Here is a 23,773-nt window from a genome sequence, read left to right on the forward strand (position 1 = left end):
CTTGGACTAATGATGAATGATGTGTATTGATGTTGGTTTAAACTCTTAGTAGCTTATACTGTCAGGGAGTCCTGTTAGCAAGTGGCTAACGCATTTGCACTTGTGTTTACATTTTGGCTATATGGCCCTGTTAGCTACGTACTTAAATGAGTGTAAAAATGTTAATGTCTGTCGTCGTTTTTATAACTTGGACTAATGATGAATGATGTGTATTGATGTTGGTTTAAACTCTTAGTAGCTTATACTGTCAGGGAGTCCTGTTAGCAAGTGGCTAACGCATTTGCACTTGTGTTTACATTTTGGCTATATGGCCCTGTTAGCTACGTACTTAAATGAGTGTAAAAATGTTAATGTCTGTCGTCGTTTTTATAACTTGGACTAATGATGAATGATGTGTATTGATGTTGGTTTAAACTCTTAGTAGCTTATACTGTCAGGGAGTCCTGTTAGCAAGTGGCTAACGCATTTGCACTTGTGTTTACATTTTGGCTATGGCCCTGTTAGGTTACATACTTGCTTAAATGTATGTAAAAATGTTAATGTCTGTTGTCGTTTTTATTGCTTGGCTTAATGATGAATGATGTGTATTGATGTGGATAATGTCTTCTCAGTAAATCATGTTAGCACTAGGTCAATACATGTTGCACTATTGTTGGTCTGTGCCACTGATCTGTGGTCTGTGTGGAGACTGTGTCAGTTGACCAATCAGAGCAGAGTAGGCTACTGGGTTGGGGTTAGGAAGACTGAGTCGTTGAACGGCTTCACATGAATCGTTTGAGGATCTCTAAGAAATGGGGTAATTTTAAACTTATATTTTGAGAAAATTACAGTGTTTTTTGACCTTCTATGCATTTAAACCTGTTGTCTGGGACTTATGAACAGTGATAGGACGCTTAAAATTTGCATCTTACTGGCTCTTTAAAACGTTTTTAGGAAGACTGTTATTTACCTCGCTACTGAAAAATCCAGCTAAAACCAGCATAAGCTGGTAGCTGGTTTTAGCTGGTTTTAGCTGGTTTAAGGTGGTTTATGCTGGTCCTCCCAGCCTGACAAAGCTGGTCATGCTGGTGGGCCAGCTGGTATTCCAACATGACCAGCTAAGTCCAGCTAGACCAGCTTAAAATGTGACCAAAACACACCTAGACCAGCTTGCTACACCAGCAAAACCAGCTTCCTACACCAGCAAAACCAGCTAAAACCAAGATGGGGACCAGCTAAAACCAGCTCACCAGCTTATGCTGGTCTTAGCTGGATTTTTCAGTAGGGCTTTCACGTAATATACAGTAAAAATGAAGCGGTGTGGTTTATTTTATGTCTTTCTGTTTGTTTTTGGAAGAAGCGAATGCTACAGATTCCTCCTGACAGAAAGAGAGGGAGAGAAAGAGAGAGAGATCTCCTCTTTTGGCTGTCAGTATCATTGTGCACATTCATTTCATTACAGTCTGTCTTTGACTTTGTATCCCTTTTACACAGACACAGACGTGTTACTAGACGTTGACATCACCATCAAGTCATGTATGTCCAATTGTTTACATTATTTTAGCCCATTTATGATTTTGTGTGTGTGTTCTTTTTATATTTTTATAAAAGAGATAAAATGTGTTTTCTCATATTTCCATTTAAAATATGATGTTTGATCCCAGGATAGATTATACCTATTGAAGTGGGTCGCACAAATCACCTTGCTGTTGTGATGATTGACACAAAAAACAGTGTACTCCAATTAATGACTAGTAATGACAATGATTTTGATATGATATACCATACATTATTTTGATATTTCAATTAAACTTACATTTTCATTAATAAAATGACAAGAAAAAAATAAATTGAAAAAGAGGTAAAATGTGTATTTTGCCACATACGTCCAAATATGTTGGGGGTCTCCGGCGTAGTCGTGAAATGAAAAGTTTGGGAACTCCTGTTATAGATGACTATATTAAAATCATATAATAAAAATGATAGGTTTTAAATTAAATGATTTATTATTCTTAAAAGAACATTCAATATACATCAATACCCATTTTTTTCTGTAGATATAAACATGTCTGTAAATGTTGTTTTATTGTTTTCTATTTCTCTTCCCCCTCTAGCTTTTTTAGTTGACAGTATTGCTGTCTTATACAGTGCACACACACATTTCCCAAGATATTAGCTCTTTACTGTTGTTCTTTCAGGCGTGTCTTAGACAACCTTTCATGTTTCTCTTATCAAACGCACTGTTGACGTGCTTTTCCTGTTTCTTCTGAGAGAACAAGAGTGTGTGTCGATCGTGAATGTGTGTGTGCGTGTGTGTGTGTACAAACTTGGCTTGCACACTTGGGTGAGTTTCACTTCATCTAAAGTATTAGTGTCAGTGTAGGCCAGGTCTTTTCTTCTCAGATTGAAGAAGAGAGTGAGAGAAAGAGAAAGATCTCTGGGGGCTAAAGCTATTCTGGTTACAGAAAGAGTAGAAATCCAAACAATTCACTAGATCAAATATGTAAAAACACACTGCTATGGACAACTAACATCACCTACTGTTTCTCACAATCTTGTCTGTTAAAAAGTAGTATGAATTATACATGTGTAATACTTTGTAGTGTTTCTCAGTGCTGTGTGATACTTTATAGTGTTTCTTAGTGTTGTGTGATACTTTGTAGTGTTACTGTGTTCTGCAATGATTTTTGTGGTGTTTCTCAGTGTTTTGCTATATTTTGTCGTGTTTCTTAGTGTTGTGCGAAATTTTGTAGTGTTTCTCAGTGTTGTGCGATACTTTGTAGCGATTCTTAGTGTTGTGTGACACTTTGTAGTGTTACTGTGTTTTGCAATAATTTTGTAGTGTTTCTCAGTGTTGTGCAATATTTTGTCGTGTTTCACTGTGTTTTTCTAAATTTTGTAGTGTTGTGCCATACTTTATAGTGTTTCTCAGTGTTGTGGGATACTTTGCAGTTTTTCTCAGTGTCATGCAATATTTGTAGTGTTTCTCAGTGTTGTGCGATACTTTGTAGTCTTTCTCAGTGTAGGGCGATACTTTGTAGTCTTTCTCAGTGTAGTGTTTCTCAGTGTTATATGATACTTTGTAGTGTTTCTCAGTGCTGTGTGATACTTTGTAGTGTTTCTTAGTGTTGTGTGATACTTTGTAGTGTTTCTCATTGCTGTGTGATACTTTGTAGTGTTTCTACGTGTTGTGTGATACTTTGTAGTGTTTCTCAGTGTTGTGTGATACTTTGTAGTGTTTCTTAGTGTTGTGTGATACTTTGTCATGTTTCACAGTGTTTTGCGAAATTTTGTAGTGTTTATCGGCGTTGTGCCATACTTTATAGTGTTTCTCAGTGTTGTGGGATACTTTGCAGTCTTTCTCAGTGTCATGCAATATTTGTAGTGTTTCTCAGTGTTGTGCGATACTTTGTAGTCTTTCTCAGTGTAGTGCGATACTTTGTAGTCTTTCTCAGTGTAGTGTTTCTCAGTGTTATATGATACTTTGTAGTGTTTCTCAGTGCTGTGTGATACTTTGTAGTGTTTCTTAGTGTTGTGTGATACTTTGTAGTGTTTCTCATTGCTGTGTGATACTTTGTAGTGTTTCTACGTGTTGTGTGATACTTTGTAGTGTTTCTCAGTGTTGTGTGATACTTTGTAGTGTTTCTTAGTGTTGTGTGATACTTTGTCATGTTTCACAGTGTTTTGCGAAATTTTGTAGTGTTTATCGGCGTTGTGCCATACTTTATAGTGTTTCTCAGTGTTGTGGGATACTTTGCAGTTTTTCTCAGTGTCATGCAATATTTGTAGTGTTTCTCAGTGTTGTGCGATACTTTGTAGTCTTTCTCAGTGTAGTGCGATACTTTGTAGTCTTTCTCAGTGTAGTGTTTCTCAGTGTTGTATGATACTTTGTAGTGTTTCTCAGTGCTGTGTGATACTTTGTAGTGTTTCTTAGTGTTGTGTGATACTTTGTAGTGTTTCTCATTGCTGTGTGATACTTTGTAGTGTTTCTACGTGTTGTGTGATACTTTGTAGTGTTTCTCAGTGTTGTGTGATACTTTGTAGTGTTTCTTAGTGTTGTGTGATACTTTGTCATGTTTCACAGTGTTTTGCGAAATTTTGTAGTGTTTATCGGCGTTGTGCCATACTTTATAGTGTTTCTCAGTGTTGTGGGATACTTTGCAGTCTTTCTCAGTGTCATGCAATATTTGTAGTGTTTCTCAGTGTTGTGCGATACTTTGTAGTCTTTCTCAGTGTAGTGCGATACTTTGTAGTCTTTCTCAGTGTAGTGTTTCTCAGTGTTGTGTGATACTTTGTAGTGTTTCTCAGTGTTGTGTGATACTTTGTAGTGTTTCTTAGTGTTGTGTGATACTTTGTCATGTTTCACAGTGTTTTGCGAAATTTTGTAGTGTTTATCGGCGTTGTGCCATACTTTATAGTGTTTCTCAGTGTTGTGGGATACTTTGCAGTCTTTCTCAGTGTCATGCAATATTTGTAGTGTTTCTCAGTGTTGTGCGATACTTTGTAGTCTTTCTCAGTGTTGTGCGATACTTTGTAGTCTTTCTCAGTGTAGTGTTTCTCAGTGTTGTATGATACTTTGTAGTGTTTCTCATTGCTGTGTGATACTTTGTACTGTTTCTTAGTGTTGTGTGATACTTTGTAGTGTTTCTCAGTGCTGTGTGATACTTTGTACTGTAGTGTTCGTCAGTGTTTTGTGATATTTTGTAATGTTTCTCAGTGTGTTTTGACACAAAGTCATGTTTCTCAGTGTTGTGCGATGGTTTGTCATGTTTTCAGTGTTGCAAGATATTTTATAGTGTTTCTCAGTGTTGTGGATCATTTGTTGTGTTTCGTAGTGTTGTTTGATTAGTTTTTATGTTTTCAGTGTTGCGCAATATTCTGTTGTGTTTCTCAGTGTTGTGTGAAGTTTTGTAGTGTTTCTCAGTGTTGTGTGATATTTTGTAGTGTTTCTCAGTGTTGCATGTTTTTTGCAGTGTTTCTCAGTGTTGTGTGAAAATGTTTAGTGTTTCTCCGTGTTGTGCAATACTTTGTAGTGTTTCTTAAAGTTGTGTGATACTTTGTAGTGTTTTTTTAGTATTTAGTGATATTTTGTAGTGTTTCTCAGTGTTGTGCAATACTTTGTAGTGTTTCTCAGTGTTTTGTAATATTTTATAGTGTTAGTGCTGTGTGATACTTTGTAGTGTTTCTCAGTGTTTTGTGCGATATTTGAAGTGTTTTTTTAGTGTTGTGCAATATTTTGAAGTGTTTCTCAGTATTGTGCAATATTTTCTGGTGTTGCTGGGTGTTTGTAATTATTTCACAGTGTTGTTCAATATTTTGCATTTAATCAAATTGTTGTTAGATTCATATATCAGTCAATCTCAGTAATTGGGTTGCCCGACAAGTGTTGACTAGCATGTTGTGTGGAGAAGAGAAAAGGAACAGTAACAGGGATGTCAGTTGATAGCTTACTTGAAGATATATACTATAGCATCATATAAACCGAAGTGAAGATGAGATCAGTGATGTATCTCTGCAAGGTCCTTCAAGGGTTCTGGGGGGTTTTCTTAACAGATGTACGAAGGTGACCCGTCCGTCCACACTCTTCAGATTAACACAGTATACTGTACCTCACTTGCCTTTCTTTGATTTTCTATCTCGCATGCCTCGTGGTGTCTGTTTGGATGTCAGGTTCTGCTTCCACGAGTAAATATGACTGATAAAAAGACATCCATATTGTAAACCACAAGTGGTTTGACAGAACTTTGAATAGATTAGATATTGGTCTGGTGGAAAACACCAGATTCATATAGGCCTATAACGACACTGGCCCCAAAAACCTTTTGGACCTGTTTTTATCTATGAATTTTATTGCGTTACATTACAAAATATAAAAAAACAAGTAACACCTGCAAACAAATTCTAAACATTTTACAGAACTAATGTCACTTTTCATTGCTTTTTTGCTATTCATAGATAACTTATGTTTATGCATTTGGCAGACACATTAATGCAAAGGAACTTAAACGCTGTAAAAAATTAAAGCTTCTACTTATGGTTCAAATGGTTACACCTAAAATATGTAAAAAAATGTTAATCTTACATTTTTATTTAAAGTGACAATGCTTTGGCGTTAACAACTGAAGTCATTTTTTTATTGATCCAACTTTTACTTTTAAAAGTGTAGTGCTTTTAAGGTCGTGTACATTTTTGTCAGTATGTAGTAGTCACCCAATATAGTTTTTGTTTGTTTATATAGACGGTTTCATCGGACGCACATGCGGTGACGCAATACGCGTCTGGTCCGAACTTTACTTCCGGTTTTAGTTTTTTTAATGGTCTGACTAGTTTCTAAACTAAACTCTTGAACAAATATCTCGTCGAAAATAACAAATGTTTCGGTTTTCTAGGTAATCTACGTGTTGTTTATTTAAGCTTGTTATATAAATAAACTACGTTTAAAGGACTTGGATGTTATTTATTCTTAGTGGAGTTTACCGAAAGTTACGTGTTGACCACGAAAGCTGGTTGTTTATGTTGTTACTGCTGAAACCATCTCTAAAAACGATTTGTAGTAAAACAATGCTGTAATGTCATAAACTTTAAACACTGCATATCATTTATTGTATTCCTCGAAATTGAACACGCAATCCTTACTGCTAAAAAGAAAAAATATATATGTGCTGAAATATATAAAAATTTTGAATATTTTAAATAATATATTTAAAAAATATATATATATTTAAAAGCATTTATATTCATGATGCATTGAAAGAAAAACATGTGTTACAAACCTGTAAACATAACAGGTTTAAAAAGATTCAAATGAAATATATTTTCAACTGCAACACTATAAAAAAATGCTGTAATTTTGCAGCTGGTTGCCAGTAACTTACTGTAGAAGATAAAGTCAAAAAATGTTTCATGTTCATTTAACTTTGAACAAAATGTTGTCAGTAAACAACATAAATGTAAAATCTACAGTAAGTTACTGGCAGCTAGTTGCCAGTAATACCCATTAATACTGTAATTTCTACAGACATTTTTACAGTGTACGTATAATTCTATATTTTATACATGCATATACATTTTATACTTATACATTTTTAAATATATTCTATATGAATGTTAAAATTAAATATATTTTCAAATTCAGAAATATATTTAATTAAACTTTACTTTCAACAGAATGTATTTAGCATATATTTAAAACATATTTTTGGCCAGAGAAATATTTTTTGTGCTGTATGGGAATTTAAACTATCTTTTTTCTGGAAGTAAATTTGGACAAATTTTTACGTTTTTGGATGAACTTGTCAATGGTGATTGTCCATGGTTCAATTCTGCCATCTTTTGCTTACTAGCCCAGATCGAACCGATTGATTTGTGGTTTCCCCTCGGTTTCACAGACAAGGCTTAAGGCTAGGCCTAAACTAAGACACTGTTTGAGCTGTCTCAACTGAAAATAACTTCCACTGACAGATCGTAAAATATGCCAGTGCCATTGATTTGTCTCCACATACACACCAGAAACATCCTTTTTATAAGGTGTCTTGATAAAAGATGCTTAAACATGTTCATTTAACTAAGGCCTAGTCCTGGCTTTAGCTAGCTTTGTCTGTAAAAACAAGCCATTGTGTTTTATCTCCGCATTGAACCAGATTCATCTACTGCGTGGTTTTACTGTAACTGCTCTCTTCTATGAGGCTTACATTCATTTAATAATCTCTCATTATCCTCCATGTTCTCATATCTACTTATCATTTGGTTATTATGCAGCTTTGAGTCTTTGGCTCTCCCTCGGTTTCCTTCTCGCTTTTGTTTCCTCTGTTTCTTTTCTTATGAGATTTTTAAAAATCTACCAATCAGTAGAGTAGGTGTATCCCTCCTGAATGTGATGAGGGGAGGGTCTGACTTACAGTTATAGTGTAAAAATACACACAGGCACACACTTGTCCTGTAGCTTACTCTTCATAATCCCACCTTAGCATGAGGGCGATCAGCAACCACAACTGCAGGAGGACGGGTGAGAGGAAACAAGATGGGAAAAAGAGTTTGAGAGGAATGAAAGATGAACCACATGAGGGAAGAAAGAGGGGTGAGATGGGATCATGTTTATTGGAAAGCTGTAGATGTGGAGGCATTGTCATTTTGCATTTGTGCGAAAGTGTATACCGGTATATGAAGTAAATCTGTGCTATTGTTGTGTAGCTCAATTGGATCATTACGTTCAATTCCCAGGGAAAACACATACAAAAAGTATAGATTGAATGCACTGTATGTCGCTTTTGATAAAAGCGTCTGCTGAATAGGTAAATGTAATAGTGTAAATGTCTTTAATGTGTTTGATTTTGTTATTGTTGTCAGAGAATTATGGAAACGTTTCCTGCGTCTCATTTCGCAAAACAACTTTTAACTGTGGAAAATGTTATTGCTTAAAGATTGCTCATTTATATCTCACGAGACTTCACGGTCTTTGCTACACTAATTATAAGTGTTTAATACATTTGTATTAAATATTTTAGTATTTAAATATTCTTAAAATATCAACGCTATCTCATGGCAATTTGTACGTATTTTACAATTTGTACTACCACATTTGTACATTTTTGATTTGCTTTTGCCCCTGTGACAATAGGGTTAGTGGTCAGGTTTCGTTATTGTTTTTATAATCGTATGGTTCTGTACGATTCACTTTATATTAAAGGAATAGTCTACTCACTTTCAATATTAAAATATGTTATTACCTTAACTAAGAATTGTTGATACATCCCTCTATCATCTGTGTGCGTGCACATAAGCGCTGGAGCGCGCTGCGACGCTTCGATAGCATTTAGCTTAGCCCCATTCATTCAATGGTACCATTTAGAGATAAAGTTAGAAGTGACCAAACACATCAACATTTTTCCTATTTAAGATGAGTAGTTATACGAGCAAGTTTGGTGGTACAAAATAAAATGTAGCGCTTTTCTAAGCGGATTTAAAAGAGGAACTATATTTTATGGCGTAATAGCACTTTTGGGAGTACTTCGACTCGGCGCAGTAACACCCTCCCTCTCCCATTATGAGAGTGAGAAGGGGAGCGGACTTTTCAGGCGAGTCGAAGTACTCCCAAAAGTGCTATTACGCCATACAATATAGTTCCTCTTTTAAATCCGCTTAGAAAAGCGCTACGTTTTATTTTGTACCACCAAACTTGCTCGTATAAACTACTCGTCTTAAATAGGAAAAACGTTGATGTGTTTGGTCACTTCTAACTTTATCTCCAAATGGCACCATTGAATGAATGGGGCCAAGCCAAATGCCATCGCAGCGTCGCAGCGCGCTCCAGCGTCCACGCGCACACACACAGATGACAGAGGGATGTATCAACAATTCCTAGTTAAGGTAATAACATATTTTAATATTGAAAATGAGTAGACTATTCCTTTAAGGCTGTCAAAAGATTAATCGTGAATAATCGCATACAAAATAAAAGTTTGTGTTTGCATAATATATTTGCGTGTGTATTGTGTGTAATTATTATGTGTATATATAAACACACACACACACACACACACACACACACACACACACACACACACACACATATATATATATATATAAATGTAAATGTTTCTTAAATACTTACATGCATGTGCGTGTATTTATATTCACAAAATATTTACACACAGTGCACACACATATATTATGCAAAACCAAACTTTTATTTTGTATGCGATTGATTGCGATTAATCTTTTGACAGCACTACTTTATATGCATTGATACAAACTAGCCAATTCGTAAAAAAATACGTACAAATTCTCGTGAGATCAGGCTAAAAATACAGTCAAAGTATAAAGCTGTAAAATGAATGCAGTTAGCATGCCTCAGATTTTGTAAGATTGAGATGAGATGTGATTATAGACTTATACCGAGATTTCTTCTAAAAGTTTAGAGGAGACACAGGTTAGATGTACTAAGGGCTTTCTCTAGGTGGAAAATCTGCATATTTCTCAGCAAAAGTTCAAACTTTAGAAATAAATACTTGGTTATTTTCAAGCTAGGGGTTTTAATTTAACCTATGTTGTTTGAACCCATTGTTGGGTCAACTAAACATTTTATGGGTTAATTTAACCCAGTGGGTTGGGATTGTCCATTTTTGTCCCGACACAGGCTTGAAAACAACTCAGTGTGTACATTTGCTCTTAATTTTCTTTCATTGGTGTGTAAGAGAAATAACTGGAACACAAAAGACATCTAATATGTGATCTTTTATTCTTATATAGGTAAAGTTTTGTGTTGCACCCCTTATCTGGAGAGAGCAAACATTTGTGCAGATATTAAAATTAGTTTTTATTTCAGCATCCCCATTTCAGCATCTAGCGGACAGTCCTGTGTGTCATATCATAGATTCTTCTTTATATAGATTGTAACATCAGATTTGGATCTAAACAGATTTCAGATTTTTATATTAATTATACTGATCTTTTTGCTGCAGGTTCCGGGGAAATTTCTAACTTTTTGTCTCAGTGGTCTCAGAAGACCAGGCTGTTTTAGATCACATTGCATTTACAGCCTGATCTCACAAATACGTGAAATAGTCACGCATTATTTTTGCGTGGCATTGCAGGGTTTTCCGCAGAAAATTTGTTAGTTAAGGTGTTAGGGTTTTACACGTCATGATTTGAAGAAAACTTTTTTCTCTAACGGGAATAGCTGCGTGATGAAGTGAAACTAAAGGGTTACTATACACAAACTGAAACAGAACGTCTGGCAAACGATTATAGAGAGCGCGAAGATTATAAAAACTGATTATTTCCCACTATTAATTACATTCTCTTAAAGGAGTGTTACTACTGTAGCATGTAAATAATACTCATAAATAACACGAGCAAGAGCGCTCAACAATTATATTGAATGAACAGGCACGTGCAACCTAGCTAGCAGTTGCTCAAACAGCAAAATCACCAGCTAACTTACTTTAAATTTGCAAGAACTAATACAATAACAGGTGTGAATAAACCAGAAACATAAGTCCAATTACAGTTTTCACGGACACGTGTTTTATCAACTGGCTACAGACAGTTGATGAACCATTTCGGCCGTGTGGTGCGCATGCCCCCTCGCGGTGTGAAGCGTGTCTGTACTATTCTCCGAGATGCACTTGACGGCCTTTTGTGCAGCGAATATTTATTGATTTTTTTTGGACGACCAAGTTAAGGTGGTAGAGTTTCCCAGCTTAGGCGGGTCGCCCGAACTGCAAAGTACTGCGTCCCTGTGCCACACATTTCTTTTCCGTGTCAGTTTCACGTATTGGTTACTCAACTGTTTTTCCTATTTTCTTATAATTGTCGCTTCGGTTTGGGGTTAGAACAACTTTCTGTTACATAAAATGACATCCCAAACTCAACTGTAAACCTAACGTCAGGCGACAACGGTTTAAAAAGCATACATCCTAACGCAAACAGCAAATCTAACCCCAAACCGAAGCGACAACTGTTTAAAAATAGGAAAAACAGTTGAGTAACCAATACGTGAAACTGACACGGAAAAGAAATGCGTGGCACGGGGATGTAAAATGGTGGAAATACGTGACAATGCAGGGTTTCCTGCAGCACTTTACAGTTCGGGTGGCCCGCCTAAGCTGGGAAACCCTACCGCCTTAACTAGGTTGTCCAAAAAAAAAATTGCTGCACAAAACGCCATCAAGTACGTCAAGTTGAGTAACCAATACGTAATACTGACACGGAAAAGAAATGTGTGGCACGGGCACGTAAAATGGTGGAAATATGTGACAATGCCATGCAAAACTGAGCACAATCATGTGTGACTATTTCAAGAAATCAGGTTGTGCATTTCTAATTGGGTTGCAACATCAGGTTTGCTTCCCCTCTGCTGCTGGAGAAGTTTAACAGTCCTTGGTTTGCCTTTTTGGGATGATACTGTCCTGGTTGTCTGTCCTGCTTATGGATGTTTATGTAAAGGCCTTGGAAGTATAATATGAGAATTGATATTACTTTATGTGAGTATTAATGAGTGTTAATTGTTGTCATATTTTGGCTTCTTAAACTTCTTCATATAAACCTTAATAAAAGAATAAAGGGTGAATGGTGATAAAACTTCATTACATAATGCTGATTTCGGCAAAAGCATTCATGCACAACTGCAACCTTGTACACTTTGGTCTACACACACATTAATTTCTTAGGTGATGTCATAGTATCTTGCATTAACTTTGTCATGAGAGTCCCTGTGTAATTAAACTTAACTGAACCAGAGATCAAAATGTCGTAATATATGTCATAATATTATACAGTTTTCCCATAGATCAGTGACCAAAACTCTATGATATCATCCTTGAGGATAAGCAGGGTCCCGTTTAGCGCAGTAGGCAACAAGAAGCTACAGTAAGCATTACTGTAATTGTACAGTCGTTGATAAATGTTTTAAGCGCAGATGCTTTCATAAAACAACAACAATGGAATAAAAGAGACCACACTGTAAAAAATAAAAAGTTGACTTAACTCAAATTTTCAAGGCAACTTGCTGCACAGCTTTTTTGAGTTTACTCAATTCTTGGATGATGTAGTTCACCTAACTCAATTTACTGAGTAATGTCAACTTAAACCAACAAGTTGAATCAACTTAAACTGATTAGGTAATAAGCAAATTTCTATGTTTACTCAACTAGTGACTAAGTTGGGTAAAGAGAAATTTTGTATATCCAAATTCAACTAATTTACAAGTTTTGGACTGTGAGAGTGTACACAGAAAGGTCTCATAACACAAAGTTTTTGTCTGACTTAAACCAGAGACCTTTTTGCTGTGAGGCAACAATGATGCGCGCTAACTCATTGTGCTGCCCTCTACACTGAACACACACTTCTCAATCATGGTAACAATGAACAAACATAATTCTTTTAAAATATACAACATATAACATTAACAACATAAATAAAGCCAGCAAACATTAAAACAGTCATCTTTTTAGTAAATATTAACCAAAGAAGTGAATATGTCGCAATGCATGCTGGGAACCATTCCGACCATTGTTTTTTTTTTATTGCTTGTTCAGATCACTCAGTTTGGCAAGTTGGGTGAATGAATTGGACAAAAACTTATATATCTAAGTCCAGTCAACAAAATAATATTTGTTAGCTGAATGATTATGCTTTTTTCATTCAGTGAACACAAAATAATGAATTGACGCCCTTCAACAAAGAAATCTTTGTTCAAGTTACTTAATTTTCTTTGTTGAATGAACATTTTAAAATTGGATTTTTTACAGTGACTCAATAAACAATTTATTAATAATAATAATAATAATAAAATCTAATTTTCTCATTTTCTTCCAAGTACTAACAAATGGCAGATATTTCCTAACAGTTGTACCCTAACACATATTATGGAAATATATTTTGATAAATGATGGTTGGCGGTACCCATTGAATTCCATCGTATTTGTTTTTTCCTACTATGGAAGTCAATGGTTACGCTAACCACCATTCATCCAAATATGTTCTTTTGTGTTCATCAGAAAAATTCATACAGGTTTGTAACATGAGAAAATGATGACAGAATTTTCATTTTTTGGTGAGCTATCCCTTTAACTGTAATCTGCGTGCATTTTATTCAAGAGTAAGGGTGTACATGTAAGGATGTGCGTGTGTTGGAAAGCATCTGGAGATGAGAAAGTGTGATCACGCTGAATGTGACAGCATAAAGGAAAGCTCAGAGGAGGAGGGGGGGTTGTGATGTGAAGGACCACAGATGGAGCAACACTGAGTTAAATAAGTGTCTGTACCATGTTTATATTCAGATGTCCTTGCTATAACTAATGGCTTATTATCACTGAATCATTCAACGCAATGTGTAATTGTATAATATCATTTAGACTTGCATTGTGACATTTTAATGACAAATAAGCATATTACCCCCCCTGCCATTCTCATTATCGTAATGGAAAAAACAATTATTCACATTACTGTAATATAAAAAATGTTTTATTTCAGTTTTAAATATTTATACATCACGATAGATTGAAAAGACATCTGGGCCCATTACAGTAATGGGAATGTGTCAATTGTGAAATATTGACACTCTTTGATGTTGAGGTGAAAGGTGACTGGGTGAACTGTTTGTTTGTTTGTAATGTAGCAACATTAATACTGTGTGTGTGTGTGTGTGTGTGTGTGTGCGTGCGTGCGTGTGTGTGTGCGTGCATGCATGTGTGTGGTTTTATCATGTTCTAATAGAAGACTGTCTGTCTTACACACTATAGGAAGATGAGCTCCATTAATCTCTCCTTTTATACATCTCTCCTGCTCCTCTTCATCATCATGTCTTCCCCATCATCCCTTCATCTGCAGGTTTCCCTCCATTTTACACTGTTTCTCTCACTCTCTCAATTTCTGTTTTTTACAGAAAAAAATATTTCTATTTTTAGTTTAAGTTACCTTTAAGTTTATTTGCATTACAAAAATAAATCTATTTTGACTAATTTCGGTAAAAATGTGTTTTCTACTAAGAAAGTGACATGATGAAAACCACTATTTTACAAACTTTTAAGGTTATAAAGTTATAAATATAAAAAATTCAAATCCATAATTTGATTTTCAAAGATTTATTATAAAAACAGATTTTTTTTACAAAATGCAATAAATGCATGATAAGTTTTTTTTCCCAAAATGCTATAAATCTATTGAATCAATATATAAAGGTGCATTCATCTTTGCCATGTTATATTCATTTAGTTGACTAGTGGTATACACTGATTAAAAAAATTAACATTAATGGCATTAATCAAAACACTTACTTTGTCATATTAAGAACACTGTCATGGATGCTGTCATCCTTGAGATGTCGTCGCTGAACTTTTTGACAGCAATCAGCAGTAAAAATGTTTTGGTCCTGCTTGATTTTTGCTGGCTTTGAGTAAAATAATATAAAGTTTTTCATAAGATCCCCTGAGGTCAATGTGTAAGCATGACAGAAGCTTGATGCTGTCGGGAGAACAAGCAAAAGTCGCCATTTTTGCAACATGTCACCCGAGTGCCTCTCGTGTAAATTATTCGATTTTGATGGCTTTCGGAAAGACGTCAGATTTTTTTAACGCTGCTAACAATATCTATATAGCCTACTGTCTACAAACAATAATAATATTAACATTACTATACATCGTTTAAAAGGTCTATGGGTTTAGCATCAGTGTATGGTCTCTGTTTTGAGATACAGATGCTCTAGCATCATAAATGTAGTATTTTGTTACAGAAGTCCAGATGACAACATGCAAAATATAAACGGGACTCCTTACCTTTGTGTTGATATAACGATCGCGAATCGAATCCAGTCTGTTTCAGATGTGTGAATAACCCATGGATAAAATCTCTCCAATAAAATACATCCAGAGGCACGAGGCCGTAGGCCTAATCACAGCCGTGATGATATAGATCTATATCACACTCCTACTCGAGCGATATTGCTTAAATATACAATCTGAGGACTATTTATATCGTAACACTTGTATATGAGATTACACTCGCGTTCAAACGCGTGGTTAAACATTGTTTCTAAAAATAGGCGGGAGTATAATACATAATATCCAAACAGCGCTGTCAAATATCGTGACGTCATCTGACTCGCTCGTTCCTCCAATGACTTCATAGAAAATATTGATAGACAGAACGTGTAGCCAATTAGATAACGAATCCAATGATCTTTGTGTAACGTTTTATTTCCTGGTGTGGAAACTGCATTTTATATACTTACATAAGGATAAATAATAATAAGAACAAACGGGTATGCATGTAAACAAAAGACTTTTATTTTGGGGCTGACTGGCACTTAGAAAAGGCACTAGTCTTACAAAAACTCTTGCCTATTGACCTCAAACGTGAAACATAACTTCTTCAGACTTGTGGCTTTGGCATCATTACATTTCTAGGTTTCACACACATATTTATCATTAAGATTTTTAGTATTAAAAAATAGGTTATGCAAAAAAATTTTTTATTGCAATGTACTTCAGCCTCTCTGACTTTTTTAATTTTAACTTAAAATAATTTTGAAACCTGGAAAATGAAGTTCAAAGTGTCTTCTTTTTAATAATAACATAGTTATGCTTATACTCTAAATGGTTTAGTAAAAACAGCCCTTTTAGTGAAAGTAGGTCTTTTCATGGTTTGGGCCAGAGTGGGGGTGCTTTTCAAGAGGCTAAAATGGCGTTTATCGTGTTTTGCAACCAAACTCTTCATTTGTAGCAATAGCCAACAATATATTTTGTAAATTTCGTACTGTAAATATATCAAAACATTATTTTTGTGTGAGTGGATGTAGTTGCCAAGGACTTCATTTGGATATTTTCTCAAAATGTAGATTTTTTGCACCCTCAGGTTCCAGATTTTCAACTTGTATCTTGGCCAAATATTGTCCTCTCCTAACAACATCAATGGATTTTGGGGTGACGTGACTTGAACATGTTCTTTCTAAAATTTATCAAATAGCCAATAGGTTTTGTGTCAAACCTGCTTACACTGGGAAACCTGGCTGAGATCCTTTCTTAATTTATAGAGGAGACCTATATGAGTTATTTTTCAGGTGCAGAAAATGTCTGGTGTTTTTGATAAATTAAATATACAGTATATCAAAAAGATTTAATTTACGATGTTCTTTTGTCTTCCTCTTTCCTCTGTTTGTAGCATCAGCTCCTAAGGTGAAGCCCATGGATTCTCAGTGGGTTCTGGAGGGGAAAAAGTTGACACTGAAATGCGAAGCCGTGGGCAATCCGGGCCCCTCCTTCAACTGGTACAAAGATGGCAGTCAACTTCGCAAGAGAAAAGATGTCAAAATCAAATCCAACAAGTAAGATTCAAAACACTCGCAAACACACTATTCGCACGCTGACAGGACTATTTTTAGCATCTGAGGTATTAAAAATACATCTCCTATTGACGCTAGCTGAAGATTGTCCCAGTTTGGATATCAGAGATTTGTGCCTCAGAGATTTTCACAGAGATGAGGCTTGTTAAAAGAACAGTTTTTCAAAAAAAAATCACTGATGGACATTTCAAACCTATGTAAGGTTTCTTTCATTCGTAGATAACAGATTTAATTATATTTGAAGGATATGTGAAGTACACCACAAGTCCAACCACAGAAAGCATAATAAAAGTACAATAAGAGTAGTCCATAAGTAGTTTACTGATACCATGTTGTAAAATCCTCTCATTAAGAAGTCGCTTTGGATATAAGCATCTGCTAAAAACATAAATGTAAATAGTGTTCATGTATATTGGTTATATCTTTTAATTGTTTGTACTAGGGCTGGGTTTCGATTCAAATTTCAAGAATCGATTCGATTCCGATTCTCAAGATCTTGAATCGATTATCATTGTTCGATTCGATTCGATCCGATCTGATCCGATCTTCGAGATTTAGATAAGTGTTTTTGAAAAAAGCCCAAAATGGTGCCAGATAGGGGTGCATGGAATGACCAAAAATCTATTCCATGAGTCATTTTATCAGTATATTTCATGGTATACATGTTTTTCAGTTTTTTGGATTATAAAAATGTGCAGTTATTTGCCACTCACTATAGCTTTTAACTGCTCACCACAGTTTTAAAATATGGACAATTTAAAGTTAATAATGTTTAAGTGAAAATGCCTGGAGGATAACAGACAGAATTGATAGACAGAATCTTGTTTTTAATTGAGTTATTAATTTTATAGACTATTGAAGCTATAGTATGCATTGTATTTTGTATTTATGCATACATTACATTAAAAATAGGCAGTATGTAAAATGAACAGGTATAAATTTATGCACAAATCTATACAGACAGGATAAATACCTGTATATGAGAGACGGAGCTCTTTATAGATATTATGACGGGTGCTATGATGTGATGAAGTCTGTTTTAAGGTCTTGACGCTCTTTACTTTCTATTACACGTTAACATTTGCGTCTCTTTCTCGTCTTTCTGATCAAAGATGTTTGTACTAATAAGCAAATTAGGCGTCAAACTACATCGCTCCAGCAGCGCACGTATCACTGATATAAATGCGAGTTTTGTCTTAGCTTGCTTAAAGTTCAGAAACCTTTACAACTATTAGCATTATGTGTAAGAAGAACTCTTTATTTGGCGACCCGTTGCACGCGCCTCAAGAAACCTCAGACCGGCTCCATGAGCACAGAGGGAGAGAGAGAGAGAGTTTCGCTGGAGACCCGCGGTGGATTCACTGCATGGCGCTTATTATAAAAATTACACAAATAACTCGTTCATTTGTTATGAGTGGATTATTTTACATATAGATCGCAGCTTTGAGCGTTTCTAGAGTTTTCAAAACAACCGCTTGCTGTACGTTCCTGACCGCTATGTACGTTGTTTTAATGTCCTTCCACCTCGCGCGCATGCGTGAATTCAATGACGCGGCAAGTTTAAGTTATTAATTATTAAATCGATTCTCTGAGTTACGGATCGATCTTTAGAAATTAACATGAAAATCGATTCAGAATCGGAAATGTGTTTCATAAATGAAAAAATATATTTTAAGTTTAAACTATGTGAAATTGAGAAAAGGTCATAATTGTATCAAAAAGTTATCAGCGATGGGCTCGTACTGTATGCATTTATCCAAAGCAATTTACAATGCATTACAATATATCTATTTTATCAGCGTATGTGTTCCCTCGGTTTGAACCCATGAACTTTTGCGTTGCTTCATCACTGAGCTATAAAGGAGCTTGTATAAAGGATGGAAAAATACATTTTACATCTGTAGACCGCGGTTCTGGTCAGCATCTCAGTAAAGGTCCTTAAATGAATTATGAGTATATTCCCCTTGATGGCTTCCCTGTCTTATAGGGACGTGGGCTGAGGAAGAGTATGTGAGCATGAACGAGCATTGCTTCCCTCTGTGCCAACTGTGGGTGGAAAATGAATAAAAAAAATATGACTAAGTTTATAAGTCTAGATAAGCAAACTTCTTATTGTGTGGAAACGGTTGTCTTGTATTTAGCCTAATAGTAGATGAAAAGTTGCTGAACAGGGCACATTGCAGTAACATATTTACCAATTTATGGTAAAAATCAATAGTGTACAAATAGCTTTATACATAACCGTTACCACGGGGAAACATGCAGAGTTGTGTGAAAGTCCATGATGGTTCCTTAACGTATCCGTCCTCTTAATTCTCCAAGTAAAAGTGCTGAGATGCAGGTTTCCACACAACGCAGATCCTGTTAACAGGATTGCCTGTTGTGTAATTTTGCAAATGCATGTGTGTGTGAAAGATTTAAGTCCACGTGTGCTCGCTCATTCAGAAGAACTGAGTCAAATAGCTTACAACGTGGACAGAGATGAACTGATAATGATGAAAGTAAAAATAAGGACAGCCATCCGTGAGCCAGAGGAGAAGAGCAGAGAGATAATCTGAATATTGACACCACAAGAGACCCCACGTACGACAGGATTCAGCCAAATATAGGACATAACTGGATCAGCATCCTTTATTGGTCTTAAAATGTTATTCCTATCAAACAATCAATGTCTTGCATATATCAAACTTAAGCTAACTATGGTCTGCAACTGTTTGGCCTGAAGCATCATCTTTTTGACTAGATTGGCTGGAAAAAATGTAATCAGTTGATTTATGACCCAATCTGTGAAAAACCAGTTAGTAATTTTTTGTGATTGACTGGTTTTTACTTAAAATTATACTACAGTATAAATGTAAAGAATGATATGTGAAAATATAACCTTGATATACTTAACTTTCTTAAAAAATATCCAGATAATTTACTTACCCAAATGCCATCCAAGATGTTATGCCTTTCTTTCTTCAGTCGAAAAGTTTTTTTTTCTTTTTTTGAGGAAAGTATTCCACAATTTTTCTCCATATAGTGGACTTTTAACTCATTCCCTGCCAGCCTTTTTTTGAAAAGTTGCCCGCTAGCATTTTTGGTGATTTTTACACAGGAAAATGTTCTTCTAAAAATATATAAACATACAAATATATCAAATGAAAGAACAGACCCTCTGCGTTCACACAAAAAAATAAACAAACAAAACAGGAAAAAAAAGTTTCAGATCTTAATTTTTGTCTCTGCTTGTAAACTCTTAAATATGGGTATTTTTCACAAAAAGCTGAAATAATTGCATTTTTGTGAAGGAATTTTGTAAGAGATCAGATTCAAAATGATAGTCAAAACATGCACAGAGTTTAAAATTAGTAAATAATGTTTTGCTTCAGTTTTTTATAAACTGGGTAAGAGCACCATCTAGTGGATAATCGCTGTATTAAAGATAACCATAAAAACTCATCAGGAACACGTTTTTCCCTGCAAATGTTTTCTTTTAATTGACGAGATAACTCATCAATGGTGGGAAAAGAGTTAATGGTCAACGGATTCAATGCAGTTTAAAATTGCAGTTTCAGTGCAGCTTTAAATGGCTCTAAATCTTATCTAGCAAAACAATCGTCATTTTTGCCAAAAACAAAAGTACTTTTAAACCAGAACTTCATGGCTTGCATGACCTTTCAATGTGGTTGTGTAATACGCAAGGTCACGCTGGTGCGTGTAAAATGAGAAGTTGTGGTTAAAAACTTTTTTTTTTGCAAATATGATGATTTATTTGCTACATGAGACCCTCAGTTGGGAATGTTTAGAGCCCTATGAAGCTCCATTAAAACTGTAAACTGTTGAGGTCCACTAAAGTCCACTATATGGAGAAAACTTTTGGAATATATCCGGATGTGTTTTTGATATCAAGGATGCATTGAGTGCAGACTTGCGCACTGAACTTGCCCCAGAAGTCATTGCAGCCAAACAATGGTGGACGTCAGGTGACCAACAGGAAGGTCGCACACAATTCTCACAAAGTGCGTTCTGTGTTCTCGCGACCTTCTGAGTTCATTCTTCCAAGGTCGCCTGACAAGACCAGTCTTCACGAGAACGCATGTTCGTTCTTTGCGTTCTTGGAATTGAGAAACAGACATTATTTCATAGACAGGGTCACATTTCCTATTTTTGCTGTATTTGAGATGTTATAACACTTTTGCATACCGAACATACCCGAATATACTCAAATATGTCTGATGGGTTTTTTTTATATTATCTTACTGTATTTTTCATCTTTACATACCTCCTTCTTTCTGTTTATCTCATATTCCGTCTCTCTGTCCTATTCATTCAGGAAAAACTCAAAGCTTCACATCAGCAGAGTGAGACAGGAGGATTCTGGGAATTACACCTGTGTGGCGGAAAACTCTGTGGGCAGGGAAAACGCCACCAGCTATGTCAGCGTCCAAAGCAGTAAGCACTTTCTCAGATCTTTTTCATTCCCCACATGTTACTGGAGACCAAGCATTTCTTCCCCTCATTGGACACCCTCCTCTGTGCATAAAGTTTAAAGGGATAGTTCAGCCAAAAATGAAAATTACTTCATGATTTACTCATCCTCTATGTTAATGGTTATCTGTTTCAGACAAACACAATCTAAGTTATATAATGTCCTGGTTGTTCCAAGCTTTATAATGGCACTTTTCCATTGCGTAGTATCCCACGGTTTGGGTCGGGTCAGCTTTCTTTTGGGAGTTTTTCCGCTGGGTGCAGATACTTTTTTAGTACCACCTTGGATGGGGTTCCAAGCGACCCGAGCTGATACCAAACGTGATGCGAAAACACTGTAGATCACTGATTGGTCTGAGAGAATCGTCACTACCAGCGTCATCGCTATAATGTAAAGATTAGCTTTACCTTCATGTTAGCTTGCGCTGTCTCGAGTAAACCTGTTGTCATCTGTGCTCTGCTATAAGTTCCCAAACTCCCTTTTTAGCGATGAAAACATCCACATGTTGAGAATCAGGAACACCATAACAGTTTTTTCCAGACTTACAGTTTGTGTCAGCACATACCTGCATATACTTAAACTTAAATGAGGCTCAGTGGGGCGCGTCGACCGACACCACGGGTGTTTGTACAGAAACTGTTATGTGAGACAGAGGTAGTGATAAACGTGATGTGCAAACATCTATTTGTGGTGGTCAAATTTAATTTTGTAGCGGACTGAAAAATAAATGTATGGGAATGTATATCATTCCAACGACGCTCCAACTTGTATGTCGTCACAGCAGTAGGCAGCACAAATATAATGACACGCCTATTCATCAGACGAATGTGCGGTGACATGATTACGCGTCTGGTCTAGACTTTACTTCCGGTTTCTGTTTGTTTAATAGCCTGCTGGTTGCTGAAACTGAAATACTTTGTCGAAAGTAACAAATGTTTTGGTTTTCTATGTAATCTACGTGTTGTTTATTTTGCTTGTTATATAATTAAACTACTTTAAAAGGATTTTGTTGTTATTTATACCTAGCGGAGTTTACCAGAAGTTACATTTGTTCCACAAAAGCCGCTTGTTTGTGTTGTTACCGCTGAAACGTCTATAATCCCTCCCAATCCAAAGTTTTACTAAACTGGATGGAGAAGCTAACCAAGGCAAAGTGGGGTGAGCTGACCCGACCTAAACCGTGGCGTACTATGCAATGGCAAAATGCTTTAATTGTAGTAAATAGTGTTTCTGATTTCAGGGCCAGCGTCAAGGGGGGGGCATTCGCGGGCCGTGCCCCCTCAAACAGGTTGTTGTGCCCCCCTACACAGTTTTTTATGAATTTAATATATATCAAGAATAATTAAAATAAATTAAACATTGAATGTTTCATGACTTTCAATGTAATCAAATGAGGAAAATATAGTTGATATATGTTTTCTTTAATTAAAATAGACCAGTTTCTCTGATTGGTTGTATTGCGGCGTCTCATGCGTCTTTACGTCGTTAGCATATTAATGTGACTTGATACTTACAACGTGTTTTTTCGCGGCATTTTATGGATAGTGTAAAATATGGATATTAGAACATTTAGAATGAACCAGCACCGCCTGCTCCATCTGACTTCATGCAAACACAGATTGGCTCAAACTCGGAGATTAGAGGTCGAGGTGGAAATTTCAAATCTACAGGACACTGTTTTAACGAAGTTTAATGTTCGTACACGCTGGCTTCAGCTTTTTTAAAGGTAAGTTAGCATTGTTTTACTTTATGTAAGCTTATATGTGAAGTGTGGCTATAGACCGTTAACAGCATTACGACGTGATTAAAGCGGTGTGCGCTGCGCTATGAAACCCATTCATTTCAATGGCTTGCGCAGCGCGAGGGCGGTTTCTTGTTGCGTTGAGCAAAGCCACGGTTGCGCATATTTTGTGATCTTCTGCACTTTATACTGGAAATGAGCTGACAGTCTGTACCAGTTGTATGAGTGTGTGCTTGCACTGTATTTGTTGTTTTAATGCCTTGTTTTTGCAAGTTTTTGTTTCTAATTGCGTGCCCCCCCTATTGGAAGCCACTGCCCCCCTGTTAGTTATGGTCTGGCGCCGGCTCTGGATTTGAAGCCCAAAAAGTCCATCCAATTGATAGCGATTTTGCAACGACCGACGCACGTTCATGCGTTTTCAGCATATGACGTAGGATGTAGCATGTCTGTCGTAAAAGAGCGTTGGTCGTTTCCGGAAGCTAGTTATTTTAGTTTGTAAAGTTTTAAATATTTATATTTTTGTAACAAAATTGCATTGAATACCATCAGATGGCTTTTATTAACCTACTTGAGCTGTATGGATTACTTCTGTGACAGACTTTTTTGGGCGTCGAATCAAAAGCACCATTTACTACCATTATAAATCTTGGAACAGCCAGGAAATTTTCTAATATAACTCTGATTGTGTTTGTCTAAATAAGATAATCATATACATCCAGGATGGCTTGGGGGTTAATAA

The 23,773-nt window shown here is 36.0% G+C and overlaps 1 protein-coding gene across 5 annotated transcripts in view; it reads left to right on the plus strand.

Moving 5' to 3' along the window:
- Positions 1–23,773, plus strand: part of nrg2b (neuregulin 2b) — a 97,436-nt gene that overhangs the window by 33,760 nt on the left and 39,903 nt on the right. For 3 of the 5 annotated variants that reach the window (XM_055177715.2, XM_055177712.2, XM_055177713.2), the window contains exons 2-3: positions 16,639–16,801; positions 21,138–21,256. In XM_055177715.2, the coding sequence (XP_055033690.2) occupies positions 16,639–16,801; positions 21,138–21,256 (282 nt within the window). Of the gene's footprint in view, positions 1–7,923; positions 8,057–14,193; positions 14,311–16,638; positions 16,802–21,137; positions 21,257–23,773 lie in introns of those variants that run through there. The other 2 variants (XM_055177714.2, XM_073854529.1) reach the window with 2 other exon arrangements.

The sequence above is a fragment of the Misgurnus anguillicaudatus genome, chromosome 16, assembly GCF_027580225.2.
Source record: "Misgurnus anguillicaudatus chromosome 16, ASM2758022v2, whole genome shotgun sequence".
Lineage (NCBI taxonomy): Eukaryota > Metazoa > Chordata > Actinopteri > Cypriniformes > Cobitidae > Misgurnus > Misgurnus anguillicaudatus.